Source organism: Centrocercus urophasianus, unplaced genomic scaffold (genome assembly GCF_019232065.1).
Source record: "Centrocercus urophasianus isolate 14NV4802_14NV808 unplaced genomic scaffold, USGS_Curo_1.0 seq_22, whole genome shotgun sequence".
In the NCBI taxonomy this organism is placed as follows: domain Eukaryota; kingdom Metazoa; phylum Chordata; class Aves; order Galliformes; family Phasianidae; genus Centrocercus; species Centrocercus urophasianus.
In genome coordinates, this window is record NW_024884778.1 from 14,003,439 (window position 1) to 14,020,280 (window position 16,842).

General features: G+C 43.5%; 1 protein-coding gene across 6 annotated transcripts in view; it reads right to left on the reverse strand.

Moving 5' to 3' along the window:
* The window catches only part of FBLN2 (fibulin 2), a 107,933-nt gene that overhangs the window by 56,184 nt on the left and 34,907 nt on the right, over positions 1 to 16,842 (reverse strand). For all 6 annotated transcript variants that reach the window (XM_042823389.1, XM_042823390.1, XM_042823391.1 and 3 more), the window contains one exon: positions 13,458 to 14,923. In XM_042823389.1, coding sequence (XP_042679323.1) covers positions 13,458 to 14,796 — 1,339 coding nt within the window. In that variant the 5' untranslated portion in view covers positions 14,797 to 14,923. The remainder of the gene's footprint in view (positions 1 to 13,457; positions 14,924 to 16,842) is intronic.

Sequence of the window (16,842 nt, forward strand, 5' to 3'; positions counted from 1 at the left end):
TCCCTAGGGGTGCCTCGTGCTGTGGCCCGACCTCCAGTTGCCAAACCTATGGGGACCTCAGCAACACTACACTTTTTCGGAACAAGACTGGATTTTCCATGTGTTTATATCTTAAGTCTTTTCATTCAGCTAGCAAGCATTCCTGCGGCACTGTGCAAACCCATGGGTAATGCTGCCAGTTAAACACTGCTGCTTACAAAACGCCGACTCTCAGTTAAATAAATGGTGGCAGTGGCCACCACTACCACAGAGCTGACCTCTCCGTTTGGGACAGCCTGACACAGGCAACATGCTTGGAAGTGCTTCAGTGTCAGGAAGAGAGGGATTTGGTTTTGGTTTGTTTTTGTTTTCTAAAGCATGTACAAGGGACTAAAAGTTGTTCAGCAGTTTGAAAGTCAGTAACTAAGACTTTCTACCTGGGAATCAGAAAAGAAGGCAAGCAAAACAAGGGCATTTTCCAGCCTTATCTAAAGCTCCCCAACACACAGCTGGAAGTCACAGCACCTTTTAAAAAGCATTTGACACCCAACAGAGTAATGTGCCATCCATACACCAGCACTGGCTGCATTTGCACATTCATCCCACATGTTGTGTAACTTCTGGAATGAACACCAGTTTGAAATTCTAGGCTCCAGCTCAGCCTGCATCCCTCTGCATGCAGGTACAGCTTTGTCTACTCTTCTTACTGGCTGCACACACAGTGCCAGCCTAAAGCTGCTCTGCAGGAGCCTGTGTGCTGCATCTTCTCCTAATTAGATCAAGATACAGCACAGATAAAACCTCAACTTCACCCCTTCAGTCCCATGTGAGACAATGCTGATAAACCTGCTTTGTATCACTAGCTCTGCCAGAAGGAAGGGCATGAGAGCAGATAATCTGTTTTCCATTCTTGGGAGAATGGCAACACATACCCACAGCACTGAGCATACTGACTGGCATTTTCCTTGCACTGCAGCTACACTCTCTCACTTGTATTCATCATCAGCTTTGGCAGTTTCCAGGTTCTGATGACTCTGGAGCAGATTCAAGCAGCCAAAGAAAACCTCAGCAAGGTGGCAGCAAACAGCCAGCCAAAACAAACAAGGCAGGGCTAGAAAGCCTCTCCACTTCATCTCTGAGAATAGATTCAAGCACCACTTCAGCACAGTGGCCCTCTGGCCTTCCAGAATATGAACTAATTCCTTTATTTTGCAGCATATATATTTTTTTCTTTCTTGGCATTAAAGGATATAAAATATGAAAGTGTTGTGAAGGTTTCTGCACTAGTACAAATGCCTACTTGTGTTGCAATTGCACCAAAGTAGGGCAAGATCTGCTCCAGGAACTACAGTATTCCGACTTAGTATGATGGCAGTACACAAGGACGATCCTCACGCTAATATATTTATGAGATAACACAAATACTCTAGGCTTATCAAATATAACAATGAATTGGTCTCTCTCTCAATGGAAAAACAGAGCTACAGTCATCTGAAAAACTGACTTTAATCCATATGCTTGTGGGCAGGCACATGATTAACTCCATGGGGGAGCATGGGCTTTTCCACACCAGACATAAAACAAAGCAGTGTGAACATCGGTTCTGTTGCACTAGCATGGATGGGAGAAGTCTGTTCATCCATCAACACCAGCACTTTTTTTCCTAAAGGAAAGGGTTTCCAGTGCCAGATGAGAGGCACTGAGCCCCCCCCTGCCTGCTATACATAAGGTGGCTCGCTCGTGACCTCGGTGCCACGTTGTGCTGTGTGCTCTCAATGCTATCGACTGCATCTCCATAAACATCCATTACCCAGACATTCAATTTGGGGAATTTACAAACAAAAAGACAAATGGCTCTAATAACGTATTTGTATAATGATCAGACATTTCACGAGGTATTTGCTTGCTATAAATTAACTGTAAGATCTGGGAGAGGAATTTGAGCCTGACAGGAAATATAACAGACAGAAACAAATATGGTTTTTTTGCTGCAAAGAAAGCCTTGTGAAGTGAGAGCAGCTCACTTCACCAATGCACACGTGAAACGTAAGGAAGTCTTCTTTAAAGAGGGTACTTTGTTTCCAGGATTTCTAATGGTTAACAGTTGCCCTTTACTATTTCACAGTAATATAGGAAGAAGTAATAAAACTGAAATGAGTATATACCTTACTGGAAGTAATGGGGTTAATATGGCACTGACAGAACAGGATTTGACCTTCAAAGTCTTATTTCAAGAAATGTTACTGACTCCATTTAGAAGCTGAATGGATAAACTCCTTGAAATCTCAGGGTCAGATTTCAAGACTGCATAAAGCCGCTTCACCACACTACAAAGGGACTTCAGTGTTACCTAATAAAGGTCAGATCTCATAGCCTGTAGTGGTGCAGACAAGCAGCAGTGCAGGTGAAACATCCCACCATCCTGCTGCAGATGAGCAGCGTGCCCCGCCAGGCTGTGCTGGCATGCTGCAAGGTCAGCACTCACCCAAGTGAGAACAGTAACACAGTGCTGAAGGTTAAAGGTGGATCAGTTTCTGCACCAAAGACTTTAATTAATTTAACCTTTGCACTTGAGTGTGAGAATAAATAGTAAACTTAACTGGCATCTGCTGCACCATACCAGAATTTTTCAGGATACCAATCTATTCACACTGAAAGGCAAACATTGGTTGACTCTAAAAGCTTCCACTGACTTGAACGGCTCAGTTATATCCATCAGAAACAACAAAGAAACAAGTTGTATAACTCTTTTTCATCTAGATTGGTCAACTTTCACCTAATGCCAAAGTGGTGGGAGCTTCTGCCTGTCCCACAGTGGATTCCAGGCGTGCTGCAGCACAAGCTGTCTCCTGTTGAGCCTGGGGCCAAGCACAAAGGAGAAGGGGTACATGCAGTCCAGAGAGCATTGCTGCCCACTGCCATACCTGGGCAAGACACAACTCTGTATTTCAAGAATATATTTAAAGCACGTTAATTAGTTTACTGCAACAACCCAAAGTCTGAGACATGTACACAAGATCTTGGAAAGCCTACGCATTTATCTCCAATCTCACTTAAAGATACAAGCAAAACCACAACTTGCTTGTGACTACACATAAGCCAAACCAATTGAAATTAAACATTTATGTAACCTGGTAATGTGAAACAGACTTTGTACCGAACTCTCTTTTGATTTCAATGCCATAAGTTAAGACAATGCTTATCAGCTTTGACTGAGAACCAGTAAAAGTTTTATCATTAATACACGAGACGTTACTTAAGTGTGTGTTATCTTCAACAAAAACAGTTACTCAGAGTAAATATCTTACAAAATCCCTTGGCTAGAATAGTGTAGTTTTGAACCTGGAAATGGCAACTACTGGTAGTTTCATGAAACAAGCAATTCCAACACAAGAAAACTTAATGCAAATTGCAGATGAAAATTCTTGGATAAGGGAAAATTATACTAATCCGGAGCAGCTTATAGGCCATAAACAAGATGTTTTATAGAGGTATCTGAAGAATTGCAATTGTGCCTGCTTGTGCACTGCAGAGAAATAGCCACCAACTTGCTAGTTCCTTGAGCAAGTACCAAGTAGGGCTTTCCGTGCCACCAAACAGATAATTAATTGACTTTATATTCTTATCTACAAGTCTTCCTGCTAGAGATTTCTCAGGACCATTATTTAAAGACTTTTTAAATATCTTTAAACCAATTCAAAAGTTTCTCATTCTGCTTTCAATGCAAACCACCACTTTAACCTTAAGAAAAGAGTTGTAACAAATGACTTTTTTATATAGCAATCTCTGCTTTCATTAAAAAGACACTTTTTCAGTAAGGAGCTATACTTTCTGGAATTCCCTTTGCATGTGTCATGCACTTATTGACTCGCAGGAGGTTTGGTATTATGTATAACACATTCTGTTACAAATCCCCGGCAACGAAAAATGATTGTTTTCTAAGACTCTTTAGGATGATGTCTCAATCAGAACACGAATACAAGAAATATTTTTGATTCTTCACTTCATACAAGGTGCATAACCTTATAATGTTAACCCATTTAATCTGTGCTCGGAAGAGCATTCCAGTAAGTAACACATACAGCACATTTCAAAACTCCAACAGGAAGTAACATACATATAGTGAGAGGTACGACAAAGAACCTGAAGTATCCCCAGAAGTTTTGCTGCAAGAGCTGATTTTTCTCCTCAGTTCTGTTCTCTGCAAATAAGCCAGCTCTCTGGCAGGTGACTAACACAGGTGAAAGGATGCTTCCTTAACCACAAGTCCACAAAAGTTGGCTCTTCCAAGCCTATCGGAAGGGAAAGAACTGACAGGCAGCACAGGTGGAGGGGTGTATAACCAAGATGTTATAGTCACAATATAATTGTGTATAATCAATAGATATCAAGATGTTATAATTGCAATATAATCAAGAGAGTAAGGCAAAACCTACAACGATCACAAAAGAGAATAAGTGGAAGAGCTTACCCTTGGGTTGAGCTCACCAGAAGATACCAAAAGAGGAGATCTCCAGAAGAGATCCTTCCCATCTGGTAGCCAGCTCTTAAATAGGTCCAGGAGGGGTGGAGCCTGGCTCCACCCCTTCCGGCAGCACAGGTGAATTGCCTTCACCTGTGCTCCTCTGGCTGACTCAAGGCTCACCTCAGGTGATTAATCAGAGGTTCAGGCCGTGACTCAGCAGTTCCCATACAAGGGGATAAATCCACTATGATGTTCTGTGATAACCAAGAAAAGTATGAAAGGTAAAGATGCAGCACAGTTGCTCACCAACATAAGGGACAAGATGCACATTTTTCTTGAAATTAAATTTTTACATATTGACATCATACAAAATAAAGTTCATCCTAAAAAACGTATTTATCCATGAGACACATTCACATGCTCAACTTAAATTACCTTAGTGGAAAGGTATATAACACTGTAAACAAACCTAACTCTTGCAATACAGGCTGCCCGAGATGCAAGCAGAAGCTTGCCATAGGGTTGGTAAAAGCAAAAGGGGAGATTTAGGTAAGAAGCTGGGAGGATGTTTTTTTACTCAGAGGACAGTAAGGCTGCCCAGAGAGGTTGTGGGTGCACCAACTCTGGAGGCATTCAGGTCCAGATTGGATGGGGCCCTGGGCAGCCTGATCTAGCGTGTGACAACCCTGCCTAAGGTAGAGGGGTTGGAACTGGATGGGCTTTATAGCTCCACCAACATAAGCCATTCTGTAATTTTGTTAGTAGTTTTTAAACCCAGAACTGCTGGAACCATAAACATGTATTTTAGTATTCAGTAATTCAAAACTACAAATATCTCTGAGCCCTTGTAAATGCAAGCAGCATCCTTATAGCTCACAAAAGCAAAACAAAAGCAGCTAGCACTTGCAACAAGGAAGGAGAAGGAATTACAGTTCCACATTTTTACTTTTTTCCTTTTTGGTATTCAGACTGCACTCAGCATGAGCAGTCTGCCATGGGCAGCTGGACACATCTAACCTCAGCTACATGCACCTATCTGTGCACCTCATTTGCCCCTTGGTGTCCAGACAGATTGCAGTGAGCAGCTGCCTCCCTGTTAACACCCAGAGCTCCTGTGTTAGCCACTGTCCGCCACCTAACGAGGTACATCACCATCAGCAGGGTCCATTGATGGAGTAAATCCCAAGGCTCCATCAGGCAGTGAGCAACTGCAGACCCTCAGGCTCTATAACAACACTGCTTGCAGACCTGTTCCCTGCAATGTGCTTGTAGCAGCAGGGCAAAGGGCTCTGTGAGGCAACACAGCCCCCCTGCCCCAAGTACTGGCAGGGCAACATGCAGCAGGGTGTGCTGATCCAAATGATAGCATGACTGCTTTTTTCCTGTCCTTCCCTCAGACTTGGGCTTGGTGTCTGCAACACCAGTGCTTTGGGGTAGGAGTTTTGGACTTTCTGGTAGATTTAGAAGACAATCAGTCATCTCAGACACAGCACAGACAGATTGGGAATAGTCAATAAAACATAAAACCCACTCACACATAAGGAGATCTTTATAAAATCCCAATTACTGCTGGCTTGTTACCTAAGAATCCCTCAGAGGTAAGAGATATGGCTTGCTGAGAGGCCTGGGGTAATGAAATTACAAATCCTTTCATGAGTAAGCATATGCTATGTTCCTCTGGCCCACATTTTGAAACTGTTCAAAAGGTTATTGTCTGACAAAATTTGGAACAGAAATTACTACTTCTATTTGCTTCCCTCTAACAAGCTATTCTCTGTGTCAATACCTCAGTGATTGATTATAACACCACAAACACTACTCCAAATAAGTCTCATTTTAATTCTGTTTCTTAAGAGAAGTACTCTCAGATACGTACTATAAAGGTGCCATCATCTGAGATATCCAGGAGCCCAGGGTTCTTGTGTTTTCATGAGTTTAATTAAGTGGCACAAGACGACCCCCATCTCAATTCCACAGTTTGTCTCCAGCACATTTTAATTTCATAATTGAGATAAAACGTTCTTGCAAACCACAGATGAAACTAACTTATCACAAAAGATGGATGATGTTTACCTCCACAAAATAGGTACAGAGAGTGAGTTTCCAAAGATATTTTGATGCCCAGGGGTTTTAGGTGATAACATGTTATAATAAATTAGATGCTCAACTCCAGTCACATTTATTATTTCAACATATTGGATTTAAACTGTCTTGGTACCCAAATCCCATGAAGTTAAAGGATGCCTGAGAATACCTGCCTGTGTCCCATGTCACTATGGAAAACCCGTCCCAGGCAAACACTGCCTTTTGAGTTCACATCAGGGCCAGCAGTGAGGCATGCACTCCCTGCTGGAAGCCGAAGTTTCATCCCATTTCACTCCTTCTTCAAACATTGTCTGCGGGTGCCCTTGGTGCCAACACTTAGCACAGTACATTCCCTTATAAGAAAAAGTGCTCCAGTCACCTGAATGAGTAATAAATAGTACTTGTGCTTCAGGAAGAAGAGCACAGTGTATAAAATGTGTGTCAGTGGATGAAAACCTGACCAACCCACTTCATCGCACCAAGTGCTGAGAAAAAGATTCTGCTCTTCAGGCAAGATTAGCAAGACCTGAAGGAAAGTACAACTTCATCCCACCTTGTATCATACTCTGTAGCTGCCAGCCATTGTCCCCAGGAGTTCAGAGCCTTATGAATAAGATCACAGTGAAGTGAGCAGCTGCTCTGTTCAACTTTATGGAAGACAAAAGAAAACAAGAGACCCATCTTCTCCAACAGCTCAACTTGCAAGGTCAACTCGCAACAGCTTGTGACCTTTGGTAGGTATCTCCATTCTATTAAAGGGACAGATGATGACTGGAACAAGGTCTGTGGTGAGAAAGGCTTGGGTGAGGCTCACAAGGGGGATTCTTGCAAAAGAAAAGAAAGAAAAGTAAAAAAAGCAGAAAGAAGAATGCATTAAACTCAGAGCTTTGTGGATCACGTGGAACCTTGCCAGTTGGAAAGCCAGCAACAGCCTGACCTGCAGCAGCTCCCAAAACACACACAGGCGAGCAGCAGTCATGCAGCAACTTGTCTAGAGAAATCAACTAGGCACAAACACAAAAACATCAACACTGACCTAGAAAGCATGCCCCTGGCTAGGGCAAGTCTGGATAGTCACAATTCAGCTGCTGCCGACATGCCCAGGCCGGTAGGTTAGGTCAGCTCCTGGTTTGTGCTCAAATTCCTTAAGAGGAACGTTCAGAGCACTTCACATGAGCTCAGTGGTGCATCCACTGAAAGCAGGAGCTCAGTCACATGTGGCAGAGCAGCACCTGGAGATTTGATACCTTTGGCTACTGTTTATTTCAAAGTCTGCAAACAATTAGTGTGAATGCTCTCCTTTGGCGTGGCTGGGGCAGGGTTTGGTTTACTGTGCTGTGTTCACAGTCCCGTGCCATGAGCAGTGTCAAAAGCACACCAGCCTGAAGTTACTGCTCTCATTAACATAGGAATGTAGCAAGAGATGAGCAAGGGGAGAGGACTAAGAAGAGAAGCCCCTGGTACATGGTAGCATTCAGATACCACCTGATAAGGTGGGAATGACATTTTGGGCAGAACAACAACATCTATTTTGTGGTTCTCTCTTAAAAAGCTTCTCTATTTTATTGCATTTTCATCCCTTTCTTTCTGTAAGTACTCTTGCCTGTCTTACACTCATTGAAGCTATCTTCCTCCATTATCCCTCTCAAAGCTGTGCCTACCCAAGAGACAGCTGAACACTCGCCTGGGGCTGTAGCTCAGCCCAATTCATACTGCTGGCCTGGAGGCTTTTTTCTCCCTACATCCCACTCTCCCCGGGTTTATTTTTATTCTGCAGTTGTCTTAGTTTGAGGTTTCAGAGCTGATTTCTTCCTGCTGCAGAGAGCTGGGACCAAGTATATAATACAGATTTAAGCCTGAGGTACTGCAAGTAAACATGAAAAAACACATCACCTAATATTTAAAAGTACAAAGTAATTGCAGTTTGAGATTGTGCTTCCAAAGCTTCACTCTTTCCCACCCTCTGTGCCTTTTACAGCAGCAGCAGGATGAAGGGGTGAAGAGTTGGTGTGCTCAGGGAAGCCCTCAGTGCAGGTGTGCTCCACAGATCTCTTGTTTCCCATCTGTCCTCAGTTACTAAAAGCGAGGTCTTTTAGCAAACACGCAGTAGGTGGATGGCTAAAAAACCTGCCTACATCCCCAGGAGTTGCACAAGAGCCTCCCAATGCCTCCTTCTGATAAGGATTCACTTGCAATGACTGCTATTTTCCAATCCACTGATCTTGTCTCACGAATTTACTTCAGTTGGAGAGCAATTATCCTTATCTCTGAAAATGACCATGATAAACTCATCCACAACTGGTGATTTTTTTTAAGTGGAAAAACACCTCTGTTCTGAAACACAATAGTTCCAGCTAGACACAAATTGCTATTCAGGCTGCCAAAAGCAGAACGCAAATCATAAAACATTCACATCGAGGCTGCTCGCTACCTGAGCTACATTTATCCAAGGAACAGCACTGCTCTGGCAGTGCATGGGGAAATGGAAACAAGTAGGAAAAAAATAATAAAAACCTGACAGTAAGATCTTTAAATATGTTTTATTAAGCCCTTCCCTATTCAGGGCATTTTTATTATGAGGAAATAGGAAATACAGAAATTAAAACTCCCTCTGTTGCTCCTGCAGTAAATGACAGGATAAGATCAATGTTTGGAAAGAGACTGTATCAAGACTACAGTCTCTATCAATCTCATCCTTTCCCTTGGTAACAGTATTTAATTTACACTTTCTCAGCTGAGTAATTACCTCTACTTTACACTTACTATTCCTTTAGGAGTGGATTAATTAGCATTTGCCACAGCAGCTTCAATAGGTCTGCATGTGGCTGGATCTTCAGTGTACAAATGGGAACTATGACAAGTGCACTCAGTTTGAAGACAGAAGTGTTTCTACAGCAGAGTGGTGCGGGCTGACACAGAGCACAGGATGGTGAACCCCTGTGCAGCAACAGCCACCAGCCCTGCTGGGGCAGGTACCATCTGCTGGGCTCAGCTCCCCAGAGCCACCAGCGTTCCCTTGGGCCTGCTGCAGGGCCACTGGGAATGACCACAGCAGTGCCCTCTCCCTCCCTTGGCACTGTGAGTGCTGGGCTGCCATAGGGAGCCATGGGGCCCAACTCCATGTAGCACCCAGGTAATCAGCAGAACTGCTGCTTGAGGAAAGCTCAGAACATCTTTCCAGTATCTAGAGGGGGGCTGTAAGAAAGAAAGGGACAGACTCTTTAGCAGGGTTTGCTGTGACAGCACAAGGGGAAATCGTTTTAAACTAAAGGATGGGAGATTTAGATTGGATATAAGGAAGAAGTTTTCTACACTAAGGGTGGTGAGGCACTGGCACAGATTGCCTGGAGAGGCAGTGGTGCACCGACCCTGGAGACATTCAAGGTCAGGATGGAGCAGGTTCTGAGCACCTAATAGAACTGTACGTATCCCTGTTCAGTGCAGTGGACTAGATGGCCTTTAAGAGTCCTTCAAGCAATTCTGTGATACTAAAACAGTAATGAGGAAGAAATCCTGAAAGAAACGGCAGTTTGCTGGAGAACATGAGTGAAAATGCTAAATAGATAGCTTTGCAGGAGGTTGTGAAACACAGTGCGATAGCACACCTCATTGTACACACCTGTGTCTGACAGCAGCAGCAGCACGCAGACAGATTTGGCCCAGCCCAGACCTCACAGCCTCCAGCTGACATACAGATGGACAATGAAGCACAAAAGGAGAATGCGCATCAAAAGGCAAAATTAACCCGAGCACCTACTCACGTTGTTTCTATCATAAGACTGCATAAGAGGCAGCAGAGACTTGGCAGATGAAAGCTCAGCTACATGTAATACTGGAGTGAGATACAGAAAATATAAGTCACAAAGCCAAGTGATTAACCAGAGGCACCAGGGATCCAACCACTGATTCCAGGACACAGCCAATAGGAAGGGAAAAAAAATGCAACAGCGATCTACTCTAGGATGAATTTTCAGTGGCAACAAATGTTTCTGTGAAGACCCTTATACTTCTCTAAGCTCCCGGGAGAAAGAAATACTAAAATAAATAACAAAGTACGTAGAAATTCCCCAGAGACACAAAAAAATGTATCACTTGGGGACTTGGGAACCCAAATAAAGACAGGGGGAAAAAAGCAATTAAGATGAAATTTTAGTAAGTATACCGAAGATTTCAAGGAAGGACAACCTAAAATAAAGCAAGTCCACCCCCACACACAGACTGATGAGAAAAGCAGGAGAAGTCAGTTAAGTGCAAAAAGAACCGAAGCAATCCCCTAGGCCAGCTTGCTTTGCAGGGCAGCCAATGCTGGGCACACACAGCCTGGGGGCTCCTGCACCCCCATGCAGCCAGGCTGGAGAAGATCCTCCCCAGGGCTGCAGGCAATGAGGCTCACATTGCAACCCCAGAGCTGGGCCTACCCACACCCCTTGTAGGGCTAACTGTGTGCAGCCCCCAGGGGGAGGCTGAATGCAGCTGGAGGTGTGGCAGCACTTTGTTACGATAGCAGCAGCCCTGCTGGGGAAGAGCAACATGGCCATGCAGGTTTTAAAGATGAGAGGAAAAGATATTTGGCAATTCGAGCAGATTACACCACTTTGTAGTTAGAAATAACATGCACAAAATTTATGCTTTCATTCTACATCTGCAGGCAGAATTAATGTTCCTTTCAAGGCTGACTAATGTCTTCACTTGCCCTCTATCACCAGCTCAGGAATCACCAAAGAGACAGAAGATGTATGTGTTTTATTACATGGAACATATGGATCTGCTCACATGAGTCACAACCACATCAATTAAAAGAACACCGCCACCACAAGTGAAAATCCAGCAGTCCCTAGGCATGAGCACTGCAACTAGTCAGGTCCAGGGAGACTTCTGGTTTTGGGAAAGGTTCTGCAGCTCCCTCATAGCACATGGGCATCACTTTTTGTTACTATCCAGCAAGAACCTCAGCTAGTCCTGTGCCAGCCAAGCAGTTCCTATGGATGACAGATTGAAAGCATCCTAAGGATACTCCAAAATGTGGCAGCTAGTTCTATAGAAGACCTCTTTCACCCCAAAAGCCTTTCTTAAACTCTATTACTGAAAATTTAGGAATGTTTCACCAATGTCTCGTTTTTGAGAAGGGGAAAAAAAACCCAACAATTTAAGTAGACTGGATTAAAATTTCATCAGAAGATAGGTTCTTGGTCAGTGGTACTAACTCAGACCTATGTATAACACAACCTTGATACACAGCTCAGAAGAGATGTTGCGGTAGGCTGCAAGAAACGAGGGAAGAGCTTTAAGCATAGCCTGGCAGTGTAAATCTGAGCACAGGTGAACTCAGTGCACAATCTGGGCACCTACTTTTTGCCACTCACATTTCACAGAGCAGACACAGGTGTTATTCTTTCATTCAGGTTAGACAAACTGGAAGGTTGGAACCAGTTTACCCCTTGGATCATCAGTCAGCCAGGCCTAGGAGATTCATCTTTCACAGAACAAACGTATCTAGATGTGAAATAAAACAGGCATCTATGAAGAGAAGGTAGCACAGAGGTAAGGCTTGAAGCATGTAAACTATCCATCACATCACATTTGACAGCCTCCATCTGTTAATGACATCCCTCTGCATGGTATGTGTGTTCAGCCAATGTTTTCTCATTTCAAGGCACTGGGTTCAAGCTGCCTTCTTGGAAGCTGCCTGGCTTACTGTAATGTGGTAAAGTTCTGCAGGTAGAACTGATCTGTAGAGCATTGTTCTGCTGAAATCAAGACATCAAGGTCTGACTTGGATTATGGCTGCTATCGCTGACTATGAAGTCAACTTTTACAATAAAAACACACGTGAAAGAGAAAGAAGGGGCTATCATCTCCATTCATGGACCTCATACCCCTTTAATTTGGTAAACAAGGCATGCTGCTTACACAGGGACCGAGAGCCTCCGCTCTTTCTCAAACCTACCACCTCCTATCTCGAGTAGATGGACTAACATGTAGAAGGGCTACCTAGGTAACCCAGGAAGAAATATCACTGTCTAGGGAGTAATCAGTATTCTCGACTCAGACTGCAAGTATTATACATTTGAGTTCTCATGAGAACATTTTGTGCCACATCTTGAAAATGGAGATATTACTCTTGATTTGATGAAAAATGAATTGAAAATATGAGCTGTATACGTGCTAATTTATAGCGATGAAGTTTGCATTCATTACTGTAATGAGCACTGCATAAAGCGTATAATCAACATTCACTGAAGATGTCAAGAGGAATCCAGAGGCAGAGAGGAAATGCATACACTTGCCACAGTTGATCATAAACATCATCAACTTCCAGCCCCCAAAAAAATCCAAAGCAGGAGGCAGTCCTTTCTCTGTGCTAGTCCTCAGTGGTGTTTGAATGTGTCTACCAAGTTCTTCTACTAATGAGCTTAGACAGCCTTTCAGCCATAGGATAAATATTACAACAAGTGCTGTAAATGTTTGTGTAGGATGCACGCTGTGGCCTAGAAGCATAACCATCTCACTCCTTCCTCTAGTAAAGGATGAAAGCTACAAATATGATTACATTCAGCTGGTAACTGGAGAATCCAAACAGATAAATAATTAAATCCAATTTCTTTCCTGCACAGTAAAAGATTTCTCTGACCTTGCATTAGAAATGAAGAAGAGAAAATAATGAAAGGTAAAATCATTATCTGAAATAAAGTTAAAACACAGGAAAAAAGCATCCACAGTCTGCAAAATCAAAATAAGGCAAGCAATAGTGAAACAGTAGCAGTGGAGTCATATGAAAGACAAACCACCTTCTGAAAGAACTAAAAGAAGATAACTGGAGATTTGCTTGACTTCATATTCGTGTGGAGTGAAAATAAGGAAAGAGAAATGCCAATGCAAGTAAGTGTTACATAGACATCTACATATCTACATTGGAAATAGTCCTTACCTTCTGGTAATCTGGGGTTAGCGTGAATAGAGTTGGGGTCCCCAACTTCCTCAGGATGGTAACGATAAAGTGTCTGTGACTGCTTTTGGGATGACTGACTACGGTCTTCCTTTAGAGCAACAGGGGGAGAGGTTGTTGCACTGAACTTTACCTTGGGAAAGGCATTTCCCTCATGTGTTTCATGGGAAGATTTTGCTGAACTTGGCTCTGTTAAATTCACCTCTTTCAAGTCTAGATGAATACTGTTCCCTTGTTCTTCTTTTCTGGCATGCTTTTTCATTTTAGAATGGGGTGCTCTTTCATGCTCATTCCTTTCCTTGTCCCCCTGCTTTCCCTTTGGTCTCCTCTCCAGTTTCCCCAGCTGTTTGGGTGTCTCGGTTGTAGCTGTGGTGTGCTCCAGAGGAGCAATGGTTGTTACTGGGGCTTCCTTATACGTTGTTTGCTGGGGAGGTGCTGCAGTAGTGCTGGGCACCCTCTTTCGCTCAGTTCTTTCTGTGGCACTGCGAAATTCAGAGAGGAGCTTTGGTGCTGGTGTGGTGAGCGGAGTGGTTGTTTCCTCAGCATATGTATCAGCCACAGCTGAACTTGAAGGGGCAATGCTGGCTGGTAGGTAGTCGTAATCCTCGCTTTGCTCTTGGCTGATGCTCTCCTGTTCGAAATGGGAAGAATAGCTCCTGTATTTTTTTGGAGATTCCACCTGGGTGTTGTCTCCTTCCGGTGCCTCCTGGTCGTAGCTGTACGGATCATCGTAGTGCCTCTCTGGTTCATTGTCTTCAGCATCCATGGGACTCACGGTGTTTAAGGCGAACGTGTTACAGTCAGGAAGCTGGTAGCACATCAGCTCACCACCAGCATTTGGACAATGGCAGACCTTGCACGGGGGCATGTGGAAGGTATGTCCTGCTACGTATTTCTGCCCCTCGTGGAGGCAGCCTATTCTTCCACACTGAGGGCACCCGTCCGCTGGCACCACTGCATCAATGCAATTTGGGGGCAACTCTGGGCATAGCATGAACTGGCAGCTGATCTTACCCCCTCCCTTGGGGCACGAACACTCAGTGCTTCCAAAGTCCACGAAGTAAGACTGCCCTTCGGGTACTTTGCCATTGACGAAGCCCACGTTGACACAGTCATAGTACTGGTAGCCCTCACATGTGCAGCCGTGCTGCAGACACGTGGCACAGCACTCACCAGGCTCCAGCACATCGTCGATGCAGTTGTCCAGGGGCTGGCACTCCACACCTGTGCAGTCCCTCTGTGCATGGGAAACGCCGCTCCACAGCAGCATGAAGAAGGCAGCATTCAGACAGCTCCGCTGCCAGCTCTGGTGCCTATCCATAGTCTTCCCAAAAACACAGCTCCAGTCCAAAGCTGCACTTCTAAGCGTTGCTGGTTTCTTTCCTAGAAGGCTGTATATTCAGCTCTAATTCTGCAGCGTTTTCCCGAGTTACCTTTTCTCATGGACCCTAGAATTATGAAAGAAAACTCTGTTAAAGACTACACTCAGCACATATCCTGTTAAACATTAGAGGTCTTTAAAAGTTGGGATGAAATCCAACATCTGGAAACCTAAGTATGAAATTAATCATAAAGTCTTCCAAGCATTGTAGGCACTAAGTTTGGAGTTACAAGCTCCCTCCCCCCCCCCCCCCCGCTACTCCAATGCCTATTTCTAAAAAGAAAAAAGGCTTTTGCTATTCTATTTTTAATCTGCTCGGAATATATATGCATATTAAAATAAAAATAAGGTCCTTATACTTCGTGTCCCTTTGTTAAGTCATTCCTTCTAGGAAAAAAAAAATGAGAGAGATTTTTTTGGCAGATAATAAACAAATGGACAGTTGCTCCTCTGTAGATACAAATTTAAGATATTTAATCTTTTTGTTTTAATTAGAAAGATCCAAATCTTAAGGATCTTTCATGGCCAAAACTCAGCCTGAGAATTTGTCTGTTAACACATGTGAACTCGAAATAACAGCAGTTTTGTTCTGCCTCCTTCCTCCATTTAGCAATCATTTGCACTTCAGTTCTCAGCATTAACAGTTATTTTCTTGCCCCAGTGGTGCTAAAATAGAACTTCTTTGTATACTGCCGTTACCGAGTGGTTAAACATCATATTAGTTATCCTGCAATACATATTAGAGGCCGGATCCTCAGCTCAGAGGTTGGCTCAGTTCCACAGCAGGCCTGCAGTGCACGGGGGATTGATTGCATGCACTGGAGTTACAACCAATGCACAACCAACAGGCGTTCACTCCGGTTCAGGATGCACCACCAGTGGGAACCGCTTCTTTTCTTTTTGACAGCACGACTGTTCCTTTATACAGAACTACTACACTGCGAATAGAATGGCTATTTAAAAATCAAACAAATTGGCACGATAAAACTTTGCTAAAATGGGTTGAGGAAAAGAAAGTTGTTGTTATTTAATCATTCAATCCTTTGACTGTGGAAAAGTCCAAGGAAATAATCTGTTGGCCTTTACATCAAAAGCATGCTCAAAATGCTATACTACTAGCATGGAAAAGTAGATAAAACAGAAAAAAAAAAGTTTGTGTATAAGATTCTATAGAATTTACAATCTGATTATTTTTCCAGAACCCCTCCCAAAAAAAAGAAGAAAAAGAAAGACCCTGAAACTTTTATCTAGCGGGTTAAATGTAGACACACCACCAAGAACAATAAACCACACACGCAACAGGAATCCTGCCAGAAAATCCATTCAGAAAGATTACTTCTCCCATTCAAACCGGGCTTCCAACAAGTCTGCTTAGGCACTGCTGGAAAGCAGCCAGGCCGTGGGAAAAGCGTGCCTGTTCTGATAAGATATGGACAAACTGTGCTGAGAATTTCCACAGCTCCGTCCTGGAATCTGAATTACTTCAGTACGTCGTACAGAGATACAGTTCTTATAAATGAAAGGTTTTTACTACTATTTGAGTATATTAGTTCAGCATGCTAACGGACACCAACAATGAGAAATAAAAGCTTCAGAATGTATGCTAATGGCTTGGAAGAAGCTCACTTTTTCAGAACTGTTCCCAGAAGAAGGATATTTTGTCCAAGGGAGTATTTTGCAATAGGTGGTGCTGAAATTAATTTTTCAGGGTGCAGTCTGGGAATCAATAATTTATCCTACTTCCAGCAGCTTCTGCGGGTAATCAAAGTGTGTAATTATTACCTTGCTTTAGCCAGGGAACAAAGAATGGAAGGACAGTTAAAAATAAGCTCCCTCAGTAAGGTTCCCACAGCAGCCTTTTGTCATCGTTCCCTCCCATTGGTACCTCCTGGTGTTAATGCTTTGGCACATGGAAGTCAGTTCTGTTCCTGTGGGATCACTGCTGGTGCAGCTGTGCCCAGCCCTGCCCGCTGTTCTTCCCAGGTG